This window comes from Falco biarmicus, chromosome 5, assembly GCF_023638135.1.
Source record: "Falco biarmicus isolate bFalBia1 chromosome 5, bFalBia1.pri, whole genome shotgun sequence".
Taxonomy (NCBI): Eukaryota; Metazoa; Chordata; class Aves; order Falconiformes; family Falconidae; genus Falco; species Falco biarmicus.
This window is the reverse complement of record NC_079292.1, coordinates 41,119,472-41,142,317: the sequence shown is the minus strand read 5'-3', so window position 1 is coordinate 41,142,317 and position 22,846 is coordinate 41,119,472. Positions and strand designations below refer to the sequence as shown.

General features: G+C 41.5%; 1 protein-coding gene across 1 annotated transcript; it reads right to left on the bottom strand.

Moving 5' to 3' along the window:
* Window positions 1-22: 22 nt before the first annotated feature.
* Window positions 23-21,886, bottom strand: DBX2 (developing brain homeobox 2). Its single transcript, XM_056340927.1, has 4 exons — window positions 21,138-21,886; window positions 8,366-8,461; window positions 3,544-3,731; window positions 23-1,108 (listed from the first exon to the last, which is right to left on the bottom strand). The coding sequence occupies exons 1-4, from the start codon at window positions 21,472-21,474 to the stop codon at window positions 788-790; spliced, it is 942 nt and encodes a 313-aa protein (XP_056196902.1). The 5' UTR covers window positions 21,475-21,886; the 3' UTR covers window positions 23-787.
* Between the last annotated feature and the right edge of the window lie 960 nt (window positions 21,887-22,846).

Below are 22,846 nucleotides of genomic sequence, written 5' to 3'. Positions count from 1 at the left end.
AGCCACTGAAATTCAGAGTTAAGAATGTTGGGGAACGTTCATCCACAGAAGAAAAGACAGGAATTGGTGAGTGGCGTTTCCCAGTATGCATTCACATCAAAGTGATTTAAACACATTTTTGTTATGTTATGTAAAAATATTTTTTAGGGTTGGTTGGTTCTCTTTTAGTATTGCATCTTCACCAGGGTTATCAGCTGACCTGTGACCATGTTATTTGAAACTAATTGAAAAATGATATAGGTGAGGACAGATGGAGAAAACATACTAAAAACGCTTGTTTGTCTAAAATGAACCTACCGTTTATTGTTGTTGCGTTCATTTAATGAATTTCAAAAAGAACCCAAAGCAACTTACTATCTTGAGAAAAACAGAATTATTCTTATCTTGTGCACGACTGAAATGAATGGAAACAGAAATGAATTGGTCTGACTGCAATGAGAGGTAAATGATTCTCTATTACTGTGTTTTTAATGAGTATCGTACACAGCACAGATGTATAAATCAGAGCAAAAATTCAGCTTCATGCTCTTTATTTCATTTTACTTACCATCAGTTCCTATTTCACTTTTAAGGTCAGTACAAGACTGGGAAAGACACAAGAAAAGACTGAATATGGAAGAACACTTCTTAAATCATTAGTTTTTTGTCATTTTAATGGTGTTAGACTTTAGCAAATTTATGATGCATAAACTAGTTAGCTTTACAATGTCCAAATATTGTTAGTCTTAGACGACTGCTCATTTGAAGCCTGTGCTCTCCACTCAGTTTACAAACTGCCCCTACTTCTTTAGGCTGATGATGTAACTGCCTTATTTGCAGTGTCTTGGTCAGGATACAAATACAGCGGGCTCTGCGATGGATTTGCTCTTAGAGGTGGTTGTGTACTGGTCAGTCTTTCAGAATTTCCTGGAGAACTCTCCCTCCACCTTGGACTTGCTTGCTCCTGAGACACTTCCCACACAGATGGGCATGGGGAGGTAAAATTCATGGTTGGTCGTGAGAGGTAGTTCTCCTGAAGACCTTCTTCCTGGAGGCACCTGTTTGAAAGCACTTCTTTTTCTTTGGAGTTTCGCCATTTCATCCTTCGATTCTGAAACCAAATTTTCACCTGTTTGCAAGTTAATTAGAGTTTATTATCATTCTTTTCTTTAACCAACTTTGCCCTAACCAGGTGTTTTTTTCTTTCCATCTCCTCAGTTTCATGTTCCTTCCTTATTCATTGTTAGAGCACATCCAGTGAAGCTGACTGATTGACATTATCTGCAGATGTTCCCATTACAATTTGCTACAGCCAGATAAAATAGTCTCCTTGACTTTCACTACCTCAAGACAGGTGATTATTTGGCTTAGCATGGAAAAAGGACAGCCCAGTATCTAGGGATAGAACAATTCCCTATAGCAACATCCTTCTAGGCAGAAAAGGATTCTCCAAGTAAATTAACACTGTCATTAACAAAACTAAGAGGTATTACTGGCAATGTCAAGCCCTCCATTTAAAAGAGGCTCTAAGAACCATGACTGTCCCATGCACAAGCATAGCTAAAACCAGCTTGGCCATGCAGCTTCAAAATGTGTGTTATGGCATATGACACGGCAGTGAGGATTTAACGACATTTTGCCTGACTGACTATAGTTTTTCAGGAGTTGCCTACAATCCATGTGCTTTTGCAATAAAATTAATTTTCCAAAAGCTTTTTTGATCATGAGCATTTAAAGGCATTTATGAAATGCTAGGAAAAGCTTGGGGAAATACACATCTAGGAACTGGTTTTACCTAAAGAGAAGAAATGGTTGGGGAGATCAATCAAATTATTCAGATTGTGTTCTATTTTCCCTTAAATATTTTGCATTTAGTTCTAGTATTCAGATACTTGGTATGAAGACAAAGGGGCTGTGCTTTCAAAGGTTTGAGAAACATTGCTTTAGATGGCAGGTACTGTTCCTCCAGCCCAACTGGTCAGAAAATCAAAGAAGAAACCTTCAAGGCAACTGCTCTTCCTTTCATGAGGAAGGAAAAATAAAACCCAACCCCACCCGCCACCCCCCCGACATAGATATCATCTGGTCTATCATCACAGAATTATTTTCTTGTAGCAGTAGTTGTTATCTATGTGTCATTCCATTATTTTTTATTCCCCCAGACTCTCTTGAATATCAAGAACACAGAAGAAAAATTTAAGGAAATAACTGTAATAGTAGGAGTTTGACTACATCTTAGGAAAATTTTAGGCAGTGCACTGGTAAGTGCAATTGCACTTTTTCATTGAAATAGTTTATCCTGCAGAGATTACAGCTCTGTTCATCACACTGAGAAACACCACACTCTGCTTTGTGTTTTTGTTTATAGTTACACTGCTTGCGATGGAGTCAGATTCATCCAGCTTAAGAGGAACCACTCCAGACCACAAGATCTGACCTCCTGCACAAGTGCAGCCAACTGCAAAGTTAGATCAAATTGTTGAGGGCTTTGTCAATTTCTGAAAATCTGCAAGATAAAGATGGTGAGAGCTCCCATTGCCATTCCCAGGGTTTTCTGCTCCCCAGGCAGCTTCTGCTGTATGTATCTTACGCACTTTCACTCCTGCTGCATGCAAAGAAATAAAATTGCACTGTCACTCTCTCACTTTCAGCTGTACTCCTGAGATCTGCATCTACTCCAGCACCTTCAGAATCTCACCTTCCAGTGGCTACCATGTTAATTTTCTGCTGTTACCTGCCCTGACAAACCTCTTCCAGGTTTTGTGCTCTTCAAGCCAGGCACTCTTCCTTTGTTTTTGTCTGCAGCTAGGCCAGACCCCTGAGATTATACATTGGGCTGCTGCCGCTCAGCACCACCATTAACGGACTCGTTCAGTTAGAACAGCTCACTGGAGGCATTAGATCCTCAGCTAAACTCTAAAGTCCTGCAATAAGCCAACACAGACTCATGAAAAATCCCATGAAATGTGAATTGATAAGTAAAGTGGGAGCACTTTAGGTCACCCTGCAAAATGTTTTCTTCTACAGTCTCTCTCAGCCCTGAGGATCTTTTTCCTTGCACAGCTAAGCTTCTTCCTGTAGGGATAGTTGCCTGTCTTTTGGGGCAGAATGGTTTCAGAGCAAGTGCTGTTGACTGCATTGTCTCGAGCTGTTCACCTGTGAGTGCAAGTGTTCTCAGAGAATGTAGGAGCTCTATGCTCTGCTGTTTTCTGCCTGGATCGCTGCCTATCAAGCAGTGGGGTGGAGCACAGTTCTCCACCCCAAAGCTCCTGAGGGGGCTCTGTCAGATAGCAAAAAGAGAGTTGGAATTGAAATGCAGAAGTCATGTTTCTTCCACTTTGTGTGAAAATGGAGCCAACAATTTTTGAACATACACATTTAGGAAATAAACCAGGAAAGTGTTCAAGCACTCCTTGGTTAAAATTGACATCGATTTACTGAGGCCTTTGCTCAGTGAAGGAGCTCAGGGCTGCCCCTGTGCTGTTCAATTTTCCTCTTTCAAAGCCATTTTAAAGATTTTTCCTCAAAAAGACAGAAAGTCACAGATGTTCTGTCATTCCTTACCTGAGACTCCTTTAGACCCAGGTTAATGGCCAGTTTCTTCCTGTCTGTTTTACTAATATACTTCTGCTTCTGAAACATTTTCTCCAAAGCTTTCCTCTGGTCTTCAGAAAAGACAGCTCTTCTTAATATACCTCTCCGGGATTTGGAGTTAGACTCCTGGGTCAGAAGAGGCAGCACACTTTCCTCTCCTAGTGGAAATGGATGAGAGTTTTACATAATATCTAACACATATTAGAGAAATACTAATGCTGTTCATTATAATGCTAGCAGACTACTGTCCCACTTTTGATTTGTTGGTGTTATAAGTGTGTCGTAATGCTTCATCATGTTTGTTAAGGACTAAATCCTCACTTGGATCTAGAGGTGTTGTCAGTGGTCAAGTGTCTCCCCTTGACATGGTAAAAAGTAAATCAGATGAGTTCATAGAGGAACATTAACACAGGGCCCATGCTGCTGCAAAATTCAAATACAGTCAGGGAAAATCTTCACTTTCTTCTGCCCATCATCATCGCTGAGTAAACCGCAGTAAGTTTTCCTATGAGTTTATTTTCTCCTTGTGTGAAATGTAGAACTAGATAAAAGTGGTCTGTAATACTAATTCAAAGAAACTAGACAGGCTTTCTTTAGTTTTGTTTACTAACTAAAGGCTTTCAGGGTGAACTATTTCCCAGAAAATCCCTGGCCATTCACTTACTTATTCTGGAAACTGCAGCAATTTCTTTATTAGAGGATTTGGGGAGTACTTGTACTTACTCCTTTCAACCTGGTTTCTAATCCTTTGACATCTCATAACAAGTCCTGGGAGGACAGTTTTCAATGACTCCAATGACATTCCCTTGATCCATGCCTAGATGGAACTCTGTGCTGGAAAACAGCCCCAAAGTTGGGGGACAGAGCTGCAGTGGAGAAGTAGAAGTGTTTGAATTTCCCTTCACTGGCCTCACAAAGAGCACAGACAACCCAAATCCAGATAAATCTCTCGCCTTCCTCACACCCAATAAAGCCTAAAGCTGGAGTGCTTTCCCATGCTCCCTCTCCCCTAGAAGGATATGCTATACGAGGAGCAGTCCCTGGTGAGGTCTGGTATGCCTCCAGCACTACCAGCTTCCCCAAACGCTCACCCAGGGAGCGGTACCAGAGGCCAGTTGAAAAGGGCCTGTCACCAAGCACTGGATGTGATAATTGCATGGGCAGTTGCAAGCAGGCCAAGAAAGAGCTGCATCTTGATTCAGAAACCTGTGCCATGGGTATATAGCCATTGACACCTATGATTTTTCTGTAGGAGGGAAGCCAAGAAGGTGGCTTTAGTGTGTATTGTGCACAATTCAGACCCTAAAGGTGCAAGCAGTCCTCCTGTTGTCCACCTTCCCATGCACATGGGTCAAGATTGCCATCTCAATTTATAGTTAACAGCAGTTACAAAGGTGTGCTGCTGTTCAATTTCTGTTGAGGAACTGGTTATTTTCATGCTGAAGTGAATGGCAAATTTCCCACGTAAAGCAGATTCTCTAAAAGACTGCACAGTTTTTTGTGAAAAAGTCCATCTATTCTGGTCAGATGTAATGGTGGGGAGCCTTAAATACATTTGTTCAATATATATAGTGCTCTTGAAAATACTAATGAAATCCAGATGCACCTTCCACAAACTCTTCCTTGGGGCTACACACATTTCAACTTCTGTATACTATACAGGTATACACATGGGTACATGTATCTTTAAACACTTGCAGAGAAACAAGCACAAATATACAGAGGATATTGCAGAATGATGAAAAACTAGTGTATATATGTAGGTCTTGCAAAGTTGACTAAGTACTTTTGTGGTGCATGTGCGGCTGATTTGGTATTACATGCATCACCATGTATCCTGCCTCCAGCTGCAACCAGTAGAGGAAGAGTATCAGAAGCTGAACAATTGTACAATGATCCTTCCCTAAAATTTACTGCCACTGTTAAACATTACTGATTTAGGGACCATTGCATTCCGCTAGACATGCGTTTCTTGAATTTTTCTACACTTTTAGAACCCATCTTTACATTTGTCCCTTGTAACAGCCTTTAGCAAAAATTATCGTGATTTTAAATGTTAGAGTATAAGGCTAAATTTAGAGAGATGTATTTCAATTTTCAAAACTAGATCTGAGACTAGATACAAAAAAACACAATCTAGTGGTTACTGTCCTGATATTTATTACATAGTGAGACACAGTCAGACTTCAACCAAACCAGAATAAACTATCTGCCAAACAGAAGTCAAAATGCCACAATGGACATTTCTGCAGAGGGCAAGCCAGGTTCGTTTCTCTCTGAGGAGTGCATAGCCCCTCCTGACCCCCACCCCAAGCTCCCATCCTGCTCATGAAGCTGGGGGCAAACAATGGCCCTTCTTTCCCAAGCATGCTTTCTCTCCTTCTTCCTCAAATTTGGTGAATTTAGGTATTGTTTTCCAGGTAGCCTCTGAGTAGTTTCTGATGATTCATCAGCCATTCTCAAGTTTACTGGAAGGTACAGTCTGACAGCAGAACAGCTGGTACCTTCTCTCATCCCCACCGCGGCACGAGACACCAGCAAGGGAAGAGGCACAACAGGGCTAGTCCTTGCCTCCTGGCCTCCATTCCACAATGGAGTTGTCAGCCAAGGACAGAGGATGCCGGATTATGTGACCCCTTAAAATTTGTCTTGCCTGGCTGGTTGTTAACAGTCAATCAACAAAGAAACAACCTCCTGCTGGAGCCCTGAGGCACCAATTAATTCCCATACAGTCAGTATGTAAGGTACAGCTTAACACCTGTATTAGACTAACTTAGTAGTGAAGAATCTACACATTCTAAGGCACAGTATGTGACTGATTTTAAATTATTAACTAAACAAAATTTAACAATGAGCAGAATGCTCACAAGCAAACAGCCACTGGATCCAAAAGTTTGAAACTCATGCTTGGGATAACGAAAACTCACCATCCGTTGACTAGCCTAGAGAATTTTTGTAAGAATACCCCACATTCCAAAATGCATTCTGACTGCTCACACAAAAACTAAATTTCAGTTTGCGGATTAAAGGATGTTTCAGTATGACAGCATAGGCAGTCATTCGCCCATTTTAACAATTCCATCAAAATGAAGTAAGCCAGTTTGCAGCCTGTTGCTCTGAACATGTATCAAAAGGTTTAGTGTTCTGCTGACATAAATGTGAATGTTACCCACTATTTCCTGTGTTGCTGATCTGATTTTTGTTTTGCTTCAGGTTTTTTTAAGTCTTTCCTTTGTATCCTAATATATAGTGATAAATGTCCTCTTAATCTGTGGAACAATCTTCATTTGCCTTCATGGCAGAGACCACCTTGAAGGAGCAAGTAAAAGCTTTAGTCATGGTTTCCATTTTTTCATTTGAATTCAATACATTCTAGTTAAATGGACAATTAATAGGTCACTTCCAAAATAGTAGTGTATCAGTCCTGGTTAATAAACAATCCCCACAGTTGATAATGGGCCTATGTATTCAGCAAGTCCCTGTATACACTCAGCTCATCCACTAAATCCCTTTTCAGGTAGACAGGGTTATATGGGAAGATGAGCTAGAATGAGTCTATAAAAGTCAGTTTCATTCACTGCTTTATTTTTCAGTCAAGTGCTTTAAATGGTGTCCAGAAAATCTCTTGGAATGTGAGACAGGAGAAAAGACTGGCACATAGAGTATTGCTTTATGGCCATACAAAAGGGCAACTGACCCTTGCCCAGGCCTTTTCAATGTGAAATGGTTCCTAAAGTTCATCTGCACAGTGAAAAATTGTGGTGAGGTCGCGTGTGGATGAGTAAAGTGAAAGTGGTGATTGGTCATGGTGCTGTCAGCCATTGTGGGAGAGCCGGGGCCATGTAAAACGCTCTGTGGGAAAGTGTCAGCCCCCTAAAGAGGTGCTCAGAAACTTGCAGCTCATTAAACTGCCAGCATTTGCTGCCTCACTTGTCAAGAATCATTCAACTTAGCAACTGCCCTTCTGAAACATTCATAAAACGCATGCACATAGTCAGGAAGGGTTTGAATGCAACCGTGATATAAAAGTGTATGCTAGAGCACACATAAGCTCCAATTTTCATTTAGATCTGATATGCGATTTCTGCTTTTTCTCTGTTTTGAATGACAAGGAAATGTTCCTTCTGTTTGTACTCCTGAGCCATAAACACATGAAATCAGGAATATCCATTCTTATGCTATGGCACACAAAATTCCCAATCAACACTGAATTTAGATTTGAGTTAAATGGAAGTGTGTTCCAGGTCGTAATCCTGAACGTATAATGTATACTTGTCAAAATTCTCTTCAATTTACTTCTTCAATTTTTTACATTAAAAAACAAAACCAAATTAAAAATGTCCATGCATTTGACTGCTACAAGAAGAATTATTGTTTTATTTAAATAATTCTAGGGCTTCCTGAATCATAATTTATCTCTAACAGATACTAAAATGCATCATCCCTTTTAAGATCTTTCAGCTCTTTTCTTCTCTTATTTGCAAATGTTTATTGACACAGATTTTTTAAAGAGTTACTGATTTTAAAGACTCTTTTCTAGCAAACTGAAAACAAGGAGCTTTCCTAGGTTAGCTCTGTCTGGGTGTCTCAATCCATTAGAAACCTCTCACAATTGCTCAGTGTACTTAAGTTTGATAAATCTTTGGAAACCCTCTGAATAGAATTGCTGTGATTTTACTAAGGAATTAGCTGCTGCCATTGCATCACCAATTAGTTTTCCAGAACACATTAAATCCTGCTGCTCTGGTTTACAGAATAACTCAAGCATTACTGATGAAGCATAAAAACTTACTTGGAAAAGCAGTGGGGGATGCAGGGTGCTGACAGGACCCACCGCAGAATGCTGAGTAGAATGGCGGGGCTCGGAGAAAAAAGTGTTTGGAAAGAGCTGCAAAGAAAGCACAGATCTAATTGATTATCCATTGAGCTTAGGTGATATTCATAACAACAGTCCTCCAAAAAGTCAGTGTGTAAAGTCCTGCCCCACAAATTCTTTTTCCTTTTTTCAAGATGGTGATATTTTTAAGGCAAACAATGATAAACCAAGTAATTGCTCTTTAATTTAGCAAAGTTATTTTATATGCGTAGCTTAACTACAATATGCAAAACTCTCAATATATTTATCAGAAGAACGAAACTGCAGATTTGAAATTTACTTCAGTAATTGCTGTAATTATGGGGTTTTTTCCCTAAATATTGGGATTGAATGCATTATTTCAATAATACATTGTTGAAACAATGAGTATAATGCATCTGAAAAAGTTATTATAAATAACTCCAGTAAGCACGATATCCTAGAAAAACAGAATGTAAAAATTAATCCTGTGTCTTCTGCTTGTACTCCAATGCTGTTATTAGTACCCATATCAATAAAGTCTTCAATAAGTAAGAAACCTTAATGAATAAATGCTATAAAATGCAATGAAATGATTCAGCTGAGCTCTACAGGCACAAACCACAGGGCCAGACCCTGCTATCCTGACGGTAAATGTGTTCTTGCTGGCAAAGTGCTCTAAATTAAATAACCTAATTTCTGAAGAAGTCTCTGCTTAATACAATAAAAAAATTGCAAAATTAACCCACTGAATTAGGTAATATTTGGTAAAAATTCTACATAATTTTTTGAACCAATGAATCAAAAGTCTCTGTTATGTCTAAAAAGTGCTTCCAAATCTTGGACAGGTCTTCATTATCTAATAGTCCCTTCATTTTTTTCTATAAAGTTCATGGGCTCTTCCATTAATCTTAATTACCTTTTAATTTCTGCTCATACTAGTCACCCATGAAACCTGGAATGTTTTTTCTTTTGAAAACAGATACATACTTTTAGAACTGTAGGCTTTTAAAATGTGATCAGCATCAAAACATTTATGTCACTTTCCTGTTTTGGTTTAGGCAGAAAATACGTGGCTCTAGACCCTGTACTGTAGTTTGTCCAATCTCTAGAAATAACCTGATTTTTTTTAAAAAAAAAAGGAAGTAACTGCACACTTAGATAAAAAAATTAAGAAATTAATAATCAGGACAAATAGATAAATGTATCTAAGCCATGTTGTTAATTTTTGAAGGTTTTCAACAGGATTTAAAAACAAAGTTCACTCAAATTTGGGTTCCCAAGTACATATTAGGGTATCATAGTAAGTTTTCTGACCATCAAATCTGCTGATCTTCCAAAGCAATAAACAATTGCTGTAGAAGCCTAACTCTAAATATTTTTAAAATATTTACCTCTATTTTTTATCTGAATAAAAACAAGCATAGGTGAAAATTTCTTCAACTGTAATTACAAGTTGATAAGCATTTTACTGCTAGAGCTTTTCATTGACACTTTGCTGTTTCTAATGAAATGTAAATACACTCCAAGTGGAACTAGTTGCCTATATTTGAAGTGTATGCTTGCAAAAAATTTACAAAAAGGAATAATTTACATCAGGCATCAGTATTCTAAAGCTTCTTTTCCATACAAGAACATCATATGTGGAACTGTGTCCTAAGGAGCTTAAACCAGTCAAGAACATGCAGCCAAATATTACATATCCAAGGGGCTTCAATGGAACTGCTGGGGTGTATAAATTGGAAAGGATTTGACTGACCAAAGCAGCACAGGAGACAGCAAAGGTAAAGACCTGCCAAATAACCTCAGCCATTCTCCTGAACATGAGAACACATTCTTGACAATATGTTTTATCTGCTGCAGTTCCCAAATGCCCAGGTGAAGAGCTTTTCCTCCCTTGCTTGGAAGCCACATTCCTCATGCCATTATCAAGTTTCCCTTGCAGCCAGATAAAACTTTCAACTTCTAAAAATACAACTTAGTATACAGAAGGTGCCACACTCAATTCCTTTGCTTCCTTTTCAAAAACCCCAAATATTCCTACGCTGCCATAATGCCCTATTCCCTTTAATCATTGCTCCAGCACCTTATTCATTCTGATTTTTGGTCAGACTTAGATCATATGAACATGTTGGCCTGTCCTTGATATTCCTTGTTATGGTTTCTCAACTCTCTTCAATTCCTTGCTCTTTTTTTGATAATGTGGTGCTTATAATGACATGTGATACAGCCAGAAGACATCTGGATAAATCAGAATTAAATAAGTTATTGTTTTGGATAGATAGCATGCTCCTTCAAATAAAGATGGAGGAAAAGGAAAAGATAAGTTTTCTCCGTTCACTAAATCTCTCAACAAGCAAGCTGCAAGCATAAAGGTCAGGAGATGGATCAGGGTCAAAACCTGAGACGTTTTGGTTAAGGCAACTCCAAACAAGCCACATAATTCCATGGATGTGGCTGGCAATGATTTAATGCACTAGCACAGCACCGTAACACAAGCAGTAGAGATTCTGGCACTATTCTACTCAAGTCAATGGAAATCATGTTTCTGGCTTTCTTGAGCCTTTTTTTTAATTCTTCTGCCAACTGCTGTCTTTTCTGCCTGCATGGTGCATATCCCTTTAAGGCAGAACATCTGCTTAAGAAGTAAGATGCAGGCGATAGCCCCATATAATTCTGAACCTGAGCCCATTACTTGAGACTGATTTATTCTAGATCCTGCGGAACAAACAATGGCATTATGTCTCCCTAATAGACAACTGTATGTCTAGTTTACAAACTTATTTAATGTGATCCAACTACACTGATGCATAAATGAATTCTACATTAAGTATATCAAATCACATCTCCAGGTCACATCTACTGAAGCCACTGCACTCAAACAAATGTGTAGCAGTTACAGTTATATCAGTAAAAAGCATGTGGCATAATACAGGGATACTCAAATCTACCTTGGAAGCTCTGTGTAGAGGAAAACATTAATGCTTCAACCTAACACATCCAAGTGTATTTTTTATCTTTTACAGAAACAACAGAGAATATTCATCACATTAAATGGCTTCCACTGTATGCATGAAATGGCATTAACGGAACAAAAACTGCTCAGAGAAAAATTATATATTTAATGTATATGTATTTCAGAATTATACTGTGATTGTACCTGTAGGAATTACACAATATATATCAGCACCGAGGACAATATACAGAAGGCATTGCTTATGCTTTTGTTTTCTGTTCACATGTATCATGGCCACTCTACCAATATTTGTTGGTCAAGCAACGCGAAGCAAACATTGTTTGCTGTTCACATAAAGCTGAAAACTGCTGAATTCTCAGAATATTACTTCTGTATTTATTGGCCAAAATGAAGTACACAGTAACCAAAAAGCTGTTGCTTCCAGCCATGCAAAGCACACATCAATCGGAGGCCAAATCCTAGTAATTTGTATACAGGATACTTAATGCTTTTTCTGCTTTGCATTCCCACTTCATAAAAACAGAGATTGTGTGGAACTAAGCATTTCATAAGAGTCAGATTTTACAGGTTTAGCTTCACAGATGCATGAAAATGGGTATCAGAGTATGGCAGCATAAGTGGCTTTTGGCACTCAAAGAATTGTACTATATGCTTTGAAAGAAAATGTATTGGGTCATAAACAGAAGGATGAAACATCTAAAATTAAATATTATCTTTTTTTCACAAAAGATAAATTCTTTTGACACTTGCTGCATGCAAAATTTTAGTAATAATGCTTGTTTACATTTAGCTTTGTGAATAAAAAGCATTTTACAGACAGACAACAAAATTATACTAAACATGCAAATGGATCTCAAGCTCATCTAGTGCTAAAACTCAGAGATCAGTTCAAATGTTTTAAAATATGTCAGCTTTGAAGATATTCCAAATTCAAAAGCCCTCCCATACTAAAAAGTCATGCTGACAGTGGTACCAAGAGTTTACCTTCCAAATATCCACCATTTGAGAGTAAGGTTCCCAAGTACAATTCAGTTCAAATGAATATGTAATTTTAAAATGGCTTATTATTAAAGACACTGTTTGCTTTTCCTAATCCTCATGTTGTGAAGCAGCTCACAACATAGTATAGGGCATTAGCTAGCAGGAAAGGGGGAAGGGGTGAAGAAAAAATGGCTATTGAGGAAAAGTGAACTGATGATACACTTCTGGTATTGCCCATATAGGGCTCCCTCACTGCACATGCTGTTATAGTTTCTTGGGTTTTTCGTAAAGCTAACTGATAAAAATGTAGTATAAACCTGTGAAGAGAGCTGAAACACCTCCAAAGAACGATTGAGAAAGCTGACTAGAGCCAGCTAACAAGAAATGGTAAGCACAGGAACAGACAGACCTCAAGCTGCACAAACTCTTTAATTCTCCAAGTATTACTAAGCCCACGTGAACTGCTTTCCACAGTGATTGATGCCCAGGTTCTCACCCTGGCAGGTAAATTACAAATACTATCAGTAAAATTATCCTGTTTGATCTGAGAACTTTGGAAGCCCATGAAGTGGGCACAAGTAAACTGTAATTTCCTACCTACATCCGTTCTTGGCAATGATTAAAGCAGGCTTTTGCAAAGCTGCAGGAGTTTCATGTCATGAAGAGCTCCCTGGCAAACAGTCCAGCAGCAGCTCTGCCAGGTTAGTGGTCCAGCTGAGCCACATGGCACCATTTCTGCTCCTGAACCACAAGCCATGGGCCTCACAATAAACCATGGGCTCTGTCCCCAGCAGTTACTGTGTTTAGAGTGCAATGTTCCAGCAGCAGTCGTGCACCTCCAAAGCATTTGAGCCAGCTGAAGGGGAGCCCCTGACCATGAGAAGGAAGCAACAGACGCTGCAATATCCCACCAGAGGTAGTCAGCACCACATGAACCTGGCAAACCTTACTGCAAGAGCCTGTAGTACAGCATCCCTCAGAGCTGGCTCTCCTGTACTCCCAGTTACTGTCTATTTGCTTCCCATTCATTCCTGTAAAACATGACCACATGAATGCTCAAAAGAAGCCAAGCCAAAAGGGTAGCATTCACGGATCAGTTTTAAAATACTGGCAAACGTTCATAGATTCAAAAACCACAGAAAGGGTTTTGAAGTTCTAAACATATTTTGAAACCCTACACAAAAGATGGATGCAAGAAGTGGCCTTGCATTTTTATGTTGGGTCTTGGTGGGGCTTTCAAAAATTAGCGGAGTAGTTAGACCAAATAGGGCTTGAAGTGTGCTAGCAGCATGATCACCATTTCCTTACACGTACAGCAATGTAGTGGCTGACAGTCATGCTGCAGATTAGCTGAGATCATGCAAATCACTGTCAATTTTCAGAGGCATCATTCAAATGCCTTATTATTAGGACATAATTTGCTGTACATGTTCTTCTCTGCCTGAGGAAGCACAGGTGCCTCAGGCTGGTGACAATGCATAGTCAGATTTCACCTCTGTGACAACCCAAAGCAACAACCAAATCCCACACCATTTGTCAAAGACTCAATGGTCTCCAGGTTATCAGCAGTAAAGGTGGCCTCTCCATGCCTTGTACCCAGCCTTGCTACTGAGAAGATAGATGGGGAACTGGAAAGCTGTGGATTTACCAGCTTTGTCCTTCTTCAAGACACTCAAGTGCTACTGCACTCCAGCACTTTCTGCTTACCAGTTCTTGTCAAAAGGGGCAATACTGTCACTTCTCTGTCTAAAAGGTCAATGAATTGTCTAAGCTCCTTGTTTGGGCCTCTTACACAGTCAATGAGAAGAGGTAAGTAGTTCTATATTATGATCCATCACCTTAAAACAGACATCTAAGAAGGTAAGTTGTGTCATCCTCTGGAGGCATCTCTCTGTATTGGCTATGGATTAGACAAGATATTTAGACAGCTAGATTAGACAAGACACCTATTTTTTATTAAACAGCTGAATTACTAAGACATTCTTAACTTTCATAGCTAACATCAGAAGAGTACAATCACCTGTACAGCCATAAAGACTCTAAAAAAATCATAAAATTCAGCCATAAAGACACTAAAATTATTTTATTTGATTTTCAATGCTTTGTTTAAAAATAATTTTCTCAAGCAAGGCCAAATTAGGGCCACTTGCTGCAAGAAGACAACTCACTGTTTTTTGACTGTTGCAGCCCTAATACAAAATCCTACAATAGGCCAAAAAGCACCATTTATTCCAGTGGTATGCAGTGATTAGCTAAATTTTCCAACCTGGACCAGTCTCTACTTGCTGCACTATTGCCAGCTCCAACCAGACAAAAGTCTCAAGATAGCCTAAACATTGTTAGAATGAAAAAATAAATGGTGAATTCTTTTTCCTTTTTCCTTTAACATGAGCTTTCTAGTCTTTTTACATTTGTAAAAGGAAATACCTTTTCAAGTTGAAATTCAAGATATTCACATAATCATAAGATTCCAGAGGTGAGCACTTTAACAAACAACACCAAATTGTCCAAAAGGAGGAGGTAACATCCTCAACATACGTACAAAATATCTCCAGAGAATTGAGTGCTGTAACTTCAGAAAAAGGCAGCCTTTCAAGGGAAATTTTCATAAGCTTTTCAGCACAAAGTAAAGGCCATTTCTCCAACATGACAACTCACCTCAAAGAAACACAGCTGAGGTTACTTAAAATATTTAGGTGCCTAACTCTATAAGAATCAGGTTCTACATATATGACATTTGGAACAACCTCCTACTGCTTTATATACCCACACTTGTTTCCATTTAAAAAAAAAAAAAAATACCTTCCCAATTCTGCTATGGGTCATGATTGACCACAAAGATACCATTTAGAAAAATCAGAGTAAAGTTATCTTGCAGAGCTGCATTATACAAGAATGCATAATACTTTCGGTCGGCAATGGAGTCAGAGAACTTGCCTCCCAAAATTCGGGGGAATTTGTTAACGCAAAAAAATCACAGTACAACGAAACTTGAAATCTCAAGTAGAGAATTTCCCTGATGAGATTAATCCTTATCACATTCATATGTTTTCTAAAAACATGAAGAACATACTACAAGATTTCAGAAGGCCAGCTCATTCTGCAATACAAAATACATTTTACAGAAGTTAACTACAGACATGATTAATTCCATGTTTTCCCCTTGGTGAATTGCTTTTCTACAACCCCCACCACTTGTCTTCCTAGTTCGGCTTTGAGATCTTCTGGTAATGCTTAAATCTTAAAAAGAACCAGACTCGGGATCTTCTTCCTTTCTCAGAGACAGCACAGCAAGAATTGCCAGAGGAAAGAGCACTGTCCAGCCAATGCTCATACTCCCTACTGAGCCAGACTGCCAGACCGGTGGCTGGGTTGGAAAGAAGCTGGCAATATAGTCTAGCTCTGACAATCTTACAATGAGGACAAAGATCTGTCCTTTAAAAGCCATTCTGCAGCTACTCTTAAGGTATGCTGGGCACCCCAAACAGACTCCATTAAACAGCTCACAAAGTTAACTGCAAGTAGGAAAAGATGCTGCATGGTGTCCGTGATTTCTGATACTTAGATAAACTTCTCTGTCTCCCAAGATGAACTTCTAAACAATGAAGGTGTCTCAGTGCTCCCGCAATCAGGACATAAAATGCCAAATAGATCTCCCCACCCTAAAGAAAGTTTCTATCACCAGAAAACAGCAACAAAACAGGAAAATCCTAAGACTTGTTAGCTAGCATTTTGCTTGAGGGAGTGTAGCACTATAGAGAGGCTTGTGCAAGCCTAGAGGGAGCCGAGCTAAAACACTTGGATCTTTCCTGCCGTTTAGTTAGTGTTACGTGTTTCTTGACAACACACCCCGGCTCCCAGACGGTTTGAAATCAATAATTAATAATCATTTATTCACTAAGAGGGGGTCCAAAATGAAGGGGGAAAAAATTACTTAGTTTCAGTAATTGAAGTATCTCCTGGTTGTCATAAAGAAACACAAGAGATTTTACTATAAATAGGCAATAAGGTATATTGATTCAACTAAGTATTGCAGGATAGAATTACTGTCATCACCTGAGGGGAGAAAAAACAACATTGGTCCAAAGAGTTAGCCTGCAGAGTTTTATTTCCCTGCAATGCTACCAGTTTTCTGAATTACCTTAGGCAAGTCACCTCATTTCTTTTTGCTCTAGTTCTCCTCTACGCAGTAGAAATCTCTTATCTCACTGGCACTTGGTGATGATAAATGCATTAAAATGTAAAGTATGCAAAAAAAAGGTTACAGAAAGCTACACCTGTATCACAGAAGGGATGTTTATTATTATAAGTCAAACTTATGTTTATGATATACTTGTTCTAATTGCTTTCTTTTGTGGTGTATGTACTGTACTTTATTCTGCTCTGTTGTATTCTGATGTTTTATGCAAAAATCCCCTAAGTTAAATTTTTCAGCACATTTTGCAATGGAACTATCTTGCTGTTATGTTTGTTTCATTGCGCTTTTCATCTGTTTCCCTTCTCTATTAATCTATCAAAATGCCAAGATTAAAGTAGAAAGCCATATTCTTGCCACATATGACCATACTCATGGTCACAACGCTCATGACCACATTCAGGTTGTAAAGCACTTACTGTCATCTTTCTCCAGGGCAAATGACTTGAGAAGAGCAGAGATTTTCAGAAAATAAGTTCAAGTAGCAGAGTAACTTTGCATTCCTCAGGTAGGTCACTCTGATCTGGTGTCAGCCAATACTTCTGGAAACCAAGTCATCATGAAAGATGTGGAGTGGACCTCTTTAAGGCACCCGTGCTACAGACTCCATCTCAGCATCCTCCAGATAATTTTCCTATGTCAGAAAACACTGAGAAAAACTGTCCAATATTCTAATTTATCCAGAAGATGATAGGACTGGAGTACAAGGAGAGGAACCAAATTTGAGAGTAGCAAGCAGAAACTGAGGGCTTACTTGCACTTAAGAGTCTATTAGTTTGCTCTGAACTTTTATCTGGAGCTTCCCTCATCCTTTAACAGGCAGTGCAAGTACAAGCAGCACAGCTGTAATATGTTTCACTGGGAAACGCTGCTTTACAACAACATTTTAAAAGTCTTTAGCCAGACAGAACACAGTCTGAGCATCTGGTGTTTAAAAAGCAGAAGCAGATTCTGCATTGATTTACCTCATCAGGGCTACATATACACACTGTATGCAAAGTTCTCATAAAGCAGAAGACAGCATTAGGCATATATTTTATCAAGGCAAAAGGCCTTAAAAGAGAAGAATCCTGCTCACAGTGCACAGGCTAGAAGAAATTCAGCTCAGCTAGACAGAAACACAGTGCTTAACATGCCTGTTGAAGGTGGTGGGCCCAGTCCAGCGTTCCATTGTCAGCACTGGGGCTTCAGAGCAAGGTACAAGAAAGCCTATAGGAATCCCAAGCTGGTAAAAACTGGCATACCATTGCAGAAGGCAAGTGAGTTTATCATACAGCAACAACACTCCTTCTGCTTTTCCTTCTTAAGTTTTATGTAACATGCTGCTTGTTCATATGGTTGTACTCTTAAGTACAAATAAACTAAACTAATTTTAAAAACCTGTGATTTGATTATATTTCAGTTTTAAATATCAGTGTAGTGTTGGAAAGTGATGAATTTAAAATCTGATAGACAACATAAAGATATTTATTTCAAGCCCACTCATTAGATGATATATCTAGGATGTAACACTGTCTGAGTACTTTTTCAGTTTTTCGTTTAGGATAATTTTGGAGAACTCAAAATATACATGCAGATAAGCACTTGAAATAGTCAAACTAAATTCTGTGAAACCTGTAAATTATTGAAATGGAAACATGCTGATAAAACTTTGCTGCTGAGGAGTTACAAAGGAAAAAGCTACCATGATCAGATGGACCAAATCAAGAGTGCCATCCCACCCAGTCTCCTTTGCCACCATGGAGAAGTTTTCCACTTTACACAAAGAACACAGGATTTTCATTCTTTAGCACTTTTATGTTAAAAGTGTTAAAAGGTACCCTAAAATGGAGTGCTTTCTTCATGTCTCTCCTTGGTAGGTTCTGTAGATACATGTTGGGTTTGGAACTGTAAAAAGGTTCAGCTTATTCAGTTCAGTCTCTAGTGTTACTTTATATTCCTGCCTTTCTGAGAACTTCAGGTGACCTCACCAGAATCTGGGACTACATGAGCAATACAGATTACTAACTCCAAAAGTCTGATAGTTTTTCAATTCTCTTTTTTATTTTAAAACCCTTGGATTATGTAAGATCATTTGTTAGAGCACTTTTAGTCCCTGCATGATCTATAAAGCACTCCCTAGTTCAGAAAGATTCAAAAAACATTTTGCTTTATCATGTTCAATAGTCTTATTAAAGACTTAGACCAAGATTTTCCAAAATGACATGTGATTTGGGGTCTCCAAATAGAAAAGAGTTTATTCCTCAAAAAACTCACAAACTCACTGAATACTCACAAAAATCAGTAAATTAAAGCTCCCTACCTAGTACCAATTCCTTAGTTAAAATACCTTCATTAGCCCCTGAAAGCTAAAACTCTTATGCTGACAAAACACTTTTGCCCCATCACTGCACACACAAGAAACATAACACGCTGGCTCACCACCCCAGCCTTACTCACAAATGCAAGTGTTCAGTCTGAACAGTTTTGCCAGCGTACAGAGAAGAGACACCTTAGAAATCACAAAATCTGGCTTAACAGGACAGTTCCGATATAATTTACATCTATGAAAGTTCAGACACCTAAGAGCCTTCGTCACTTCAAGACATGTAAGTCAGATCAGAATCAACAGATCCCTGTTAGAATATGTGCATCTTCTACCTTCCCAGGAGACCTTTTTCCTGAGTGCATAAGGAAACCTAGTATTTCTCACTGCTCAAATTAAGAGCCTGGTGCTTTTGCCCAAAGCTCCCTCTGAAATCCCTGGGAGCTGTGGGATCAGAAGAAATGTAGGATTGAACTCCAAATCACTAGGCACACCTGCCACACTTCGCTAAATTCATGAGGACTACTGTAGGCTGATCAAAGAAAGAACTAGTCCTGGATGCAAGCATTTGAGAAACGGCATTCAGGAACTTTTGTAATACTTAGAAAGTTTGCCTATAGTGATGAGTGCTGGGGCATCTGCTACCTCCCCTTTTACATTTGCTCTGTACACAAAAATGTAGGATTTTCTCTAGAGCTTTTTTTTTTTTTTTTTTTAAGGGTGGGGTGGAGCAGGGAAGGGGAGAATATGCACCTAATGCCAGAAAGATAGCACTTGTCCTGTTTGCTGGCCTGGCCGGTAGTTGGTTAAAATAAACATGCTTGAATAACTGATATGCTTAAGATAACACTTATGGCAGCTGAGGTCTGGAATATTCAGAAATGTTAATATAGTTTTTTGACTCTCTCCTGCCCGCCTTTACAGTACATCATGCTAAAGGATCAAGAACTGTTTTGGATTTTGCAGAACACTTTGTAGGATTTAAGTGAAGTCAAATAACGCCTGAAAAGAAAATAACTGTTATTAATTCTGTTTCTAAAACGAGTCTTTTGGTTTCACACCTTAAAAGCCTTACTTCAATAAATGTAGCTCTCCTTGTCTGATTTTAAGTAATTTAAAACTGCGTGACCATAAATAAAAATTCTGAAAACACCACACAAGACTGAAATAAATTAATATATTATAACGGAGAGGCAAAATACAATATAAATGGAGAGTCTAATACCAAACCTTATGAATTAACTTTGAATTCAACTTCCACCAGCTCCGTGACTGACAGAAGCACACATTTCTAAAAAGACTTTAAAATGTTGTTCATGCCCAGGCAAAATATATTTACATGAGAACCGGCACATCCCAGAACGGGCACAGTGTTTGGTACAGCTGTCGGCCCCCAGCCCTGCGGCCCGGCTCAGGCGGGCGGGCCCGGCAGCGGCGGCAGCCACCCCCGCGGCAGCACGGCGGGCGGCCGGCCCGGCCCGCGCACTGACACCCAGGCAGGCGCTGGTTTGACACCGGGCCGAATGGCTAACTGCAGGCCTTTTACACAGCTTTAAAGCTTTTCAGGGTTTTTTCCTGCCCCGGGTTTTTGTCAAAATTGCTAAAAAATTCCCTGCTTTCCTTGAATTAATTTTCCTTGTGGTAGCAAGAGCCCGGTCCTTCGCCTCTCGCTGTCCCCTCTGGGACGCGGCTCTTGGGGATGGGGCTGCTGCCTCCCGCCTCCCGCGCTATCCCTACCGAGCGGGACGGGACCGCTCGACTTTCTCCCAAAATTAAGAATTTCAGACCTTTTCGGAGCGCCGGTTGGCGGTCAAACTCTTTTACCAACCCTTCAGGCTGTGAGGAACTACTAGACCTGAAGAACTACACCTGCCAGACCTGCGATTAAGGGCAGTTAAAAGCCCTCGTCGCTACCAGCACGCAGCTTCCCCGCACTCACTGCATCCACAGGTGCCCCGCGGTTTAAAGCCGCCAGCCGGCTGCCTTCGCGACCGGCCCCTCACCCGCCCCTCGGGGTCCCGTCACCAACGGCGGGGCAAGACCCTCGGCCGGAGCCCCGCCGGCAGCACCCCGCCGCGGGGAGGGCGGCTCGGCACAAGCGGGGCACGGCGTCCGGCCGCGCCGGGGCTCGTCGGAGCGACTGCGGGGGAGGGAGCGACCGCGTCTCTGCCCGCCGCCGCCTGGGCCGTGCGAGGCGCGGGGCCGAGCCCTCGCGAAGCCCCTTCTGTCCCGTCTCCCCGGTGGCGGGACGCGGGAAGGGGCCGGCGCTCACCTGTGGCTGCCGGCGGGAAGACGCCGCCTCTCTCCGCCGCCGGAGCCCGAGCTGGCAGGCGGCTGCCGTCCGCCGCGGAGGGGTTAAGCACTTGAAAAGCCCATCTTGTCGCGTAGGGACCCCCTGAGGGGCTGATTTGTTCCGCCGCGGGGCACAGCTTGAGGGGGACTGGGCTGGCGGGGAGGGGACGGAGCTGGGCAGGGCTCGGCGGCGCCCCGGCCCGCAGCAAGTTCTCGATGAGAAAACTTTTGCCCAGGTTGCCAAAGCCCGGCGCCGCCGGCAGGTTGAGGAGAGCCGAGGAGCCCACCAGGTCCCAGTACAGAGCGCTGGGCAGCATAGCGAGGGCTTTTACCCGCCCTCGCCCTGCCCGGCCCGGCCCACCCCAGCCCGGCCGCCGCGGCCCCTCACTGGGCTGGGACGGGGCGCCGGGCTACGGGGCCGGGCGGGCTTGCGGGGCGCCTCCCCGAGGGCTGAGGAGAACGGAGCGGAGAGCTCGGCGGGCTGTCCGTGGAGACGCGGCGCGCCTCTTCGCCGGGGTGGAAGGTGTGTCCAAGCGCATTCATTATGTCAGCCAGGGACGGCGAGTGATGGACGCAGCCAACAATGCCGCCTTGCCCGGCAGCCCCCCGGGGGAAGGGGGGTAGGGCGGGCAGCTAAGGGATCGTGGCGCGGGGGTGGCTGTCCCGCTTTACCCGCCCGTCCCCCTCAGGGCTCGCCGCCATGTCGGGCACCCCCCGGCCTCCCGACATGGCGGCGGTCCCGCGCCTCCCGCTGCGGGGGTGCACCTGTTGGGAGGGGAAGGGAAAGGCCTCTGGCCTCCGTCCCGGCGGGGAGGTGGCTCCGGTGCTGGCCGCGGCGAGATCATGTCGACCTAATGATCCCATGAGGTAATGGGAAGATAGTTATTAGCTCACTCCCTGTGGGCATTTTTATCTGGCCTTTTTTGTTGTTGTTAGTTAACACCCCTCACCCCCCCGCACACACGGGATTTTCAGCATTTGTCTTAATAAATCTGATTAAGATCATCATGGTGCTATTAATCATGTTTTCCTCAAGATGTGGGATGATGCTTTTCTGTGGGCATAAACATCCCTTGGCAGGGGTGGCTCTGTCCGTTTCTACTTCCCTGCATGTATTCTTTCTTACTTTCTTAGAAACCATGTAATGTGGCAGAGATGTCTCATTTTCCAGTTCAACAACACATGCATTAAAATTGGAAGCTGTTCCCAAAGACCTGATCACATCTGCTTGTTTTGCAGACAAGTCCTTTTATTTCAGAGCAGCTGTTCACCAGTCAAATCTCAAGGGATATTCACTGGAAAACCCTCTGGAGCGGGTGTGTCCCTTGTTTTTGCATAGCAGTAGAGGCATAACCCCACAGACATCAGGGTAGTTCATAGCTAAAACTAGCTGGAGGAGTAGAATCATCTGTGTCCTCAGACAGCCAACGGGAAGGATGGTTTAACTGCAGTGGTGCCAAGTAATACCTTGGGAGATGTGAATTAAGGATGTCCCAAACATTCCTTCATGTCTTGAGGAGATTGGTCCTGCCAGAGTTTGGGCGCTTACTCCGTTGGCACCAAGATGTTTCCTGTGGTGAACAGGAACCTAAGAGCTGATAAGGATGCTTCATGCCAGGGGTCCCTGTAGCCTGACCTTCTGTCTTCACCAGTGGCTGTACATACGAGGAAGAATGAGACCAAGACAAG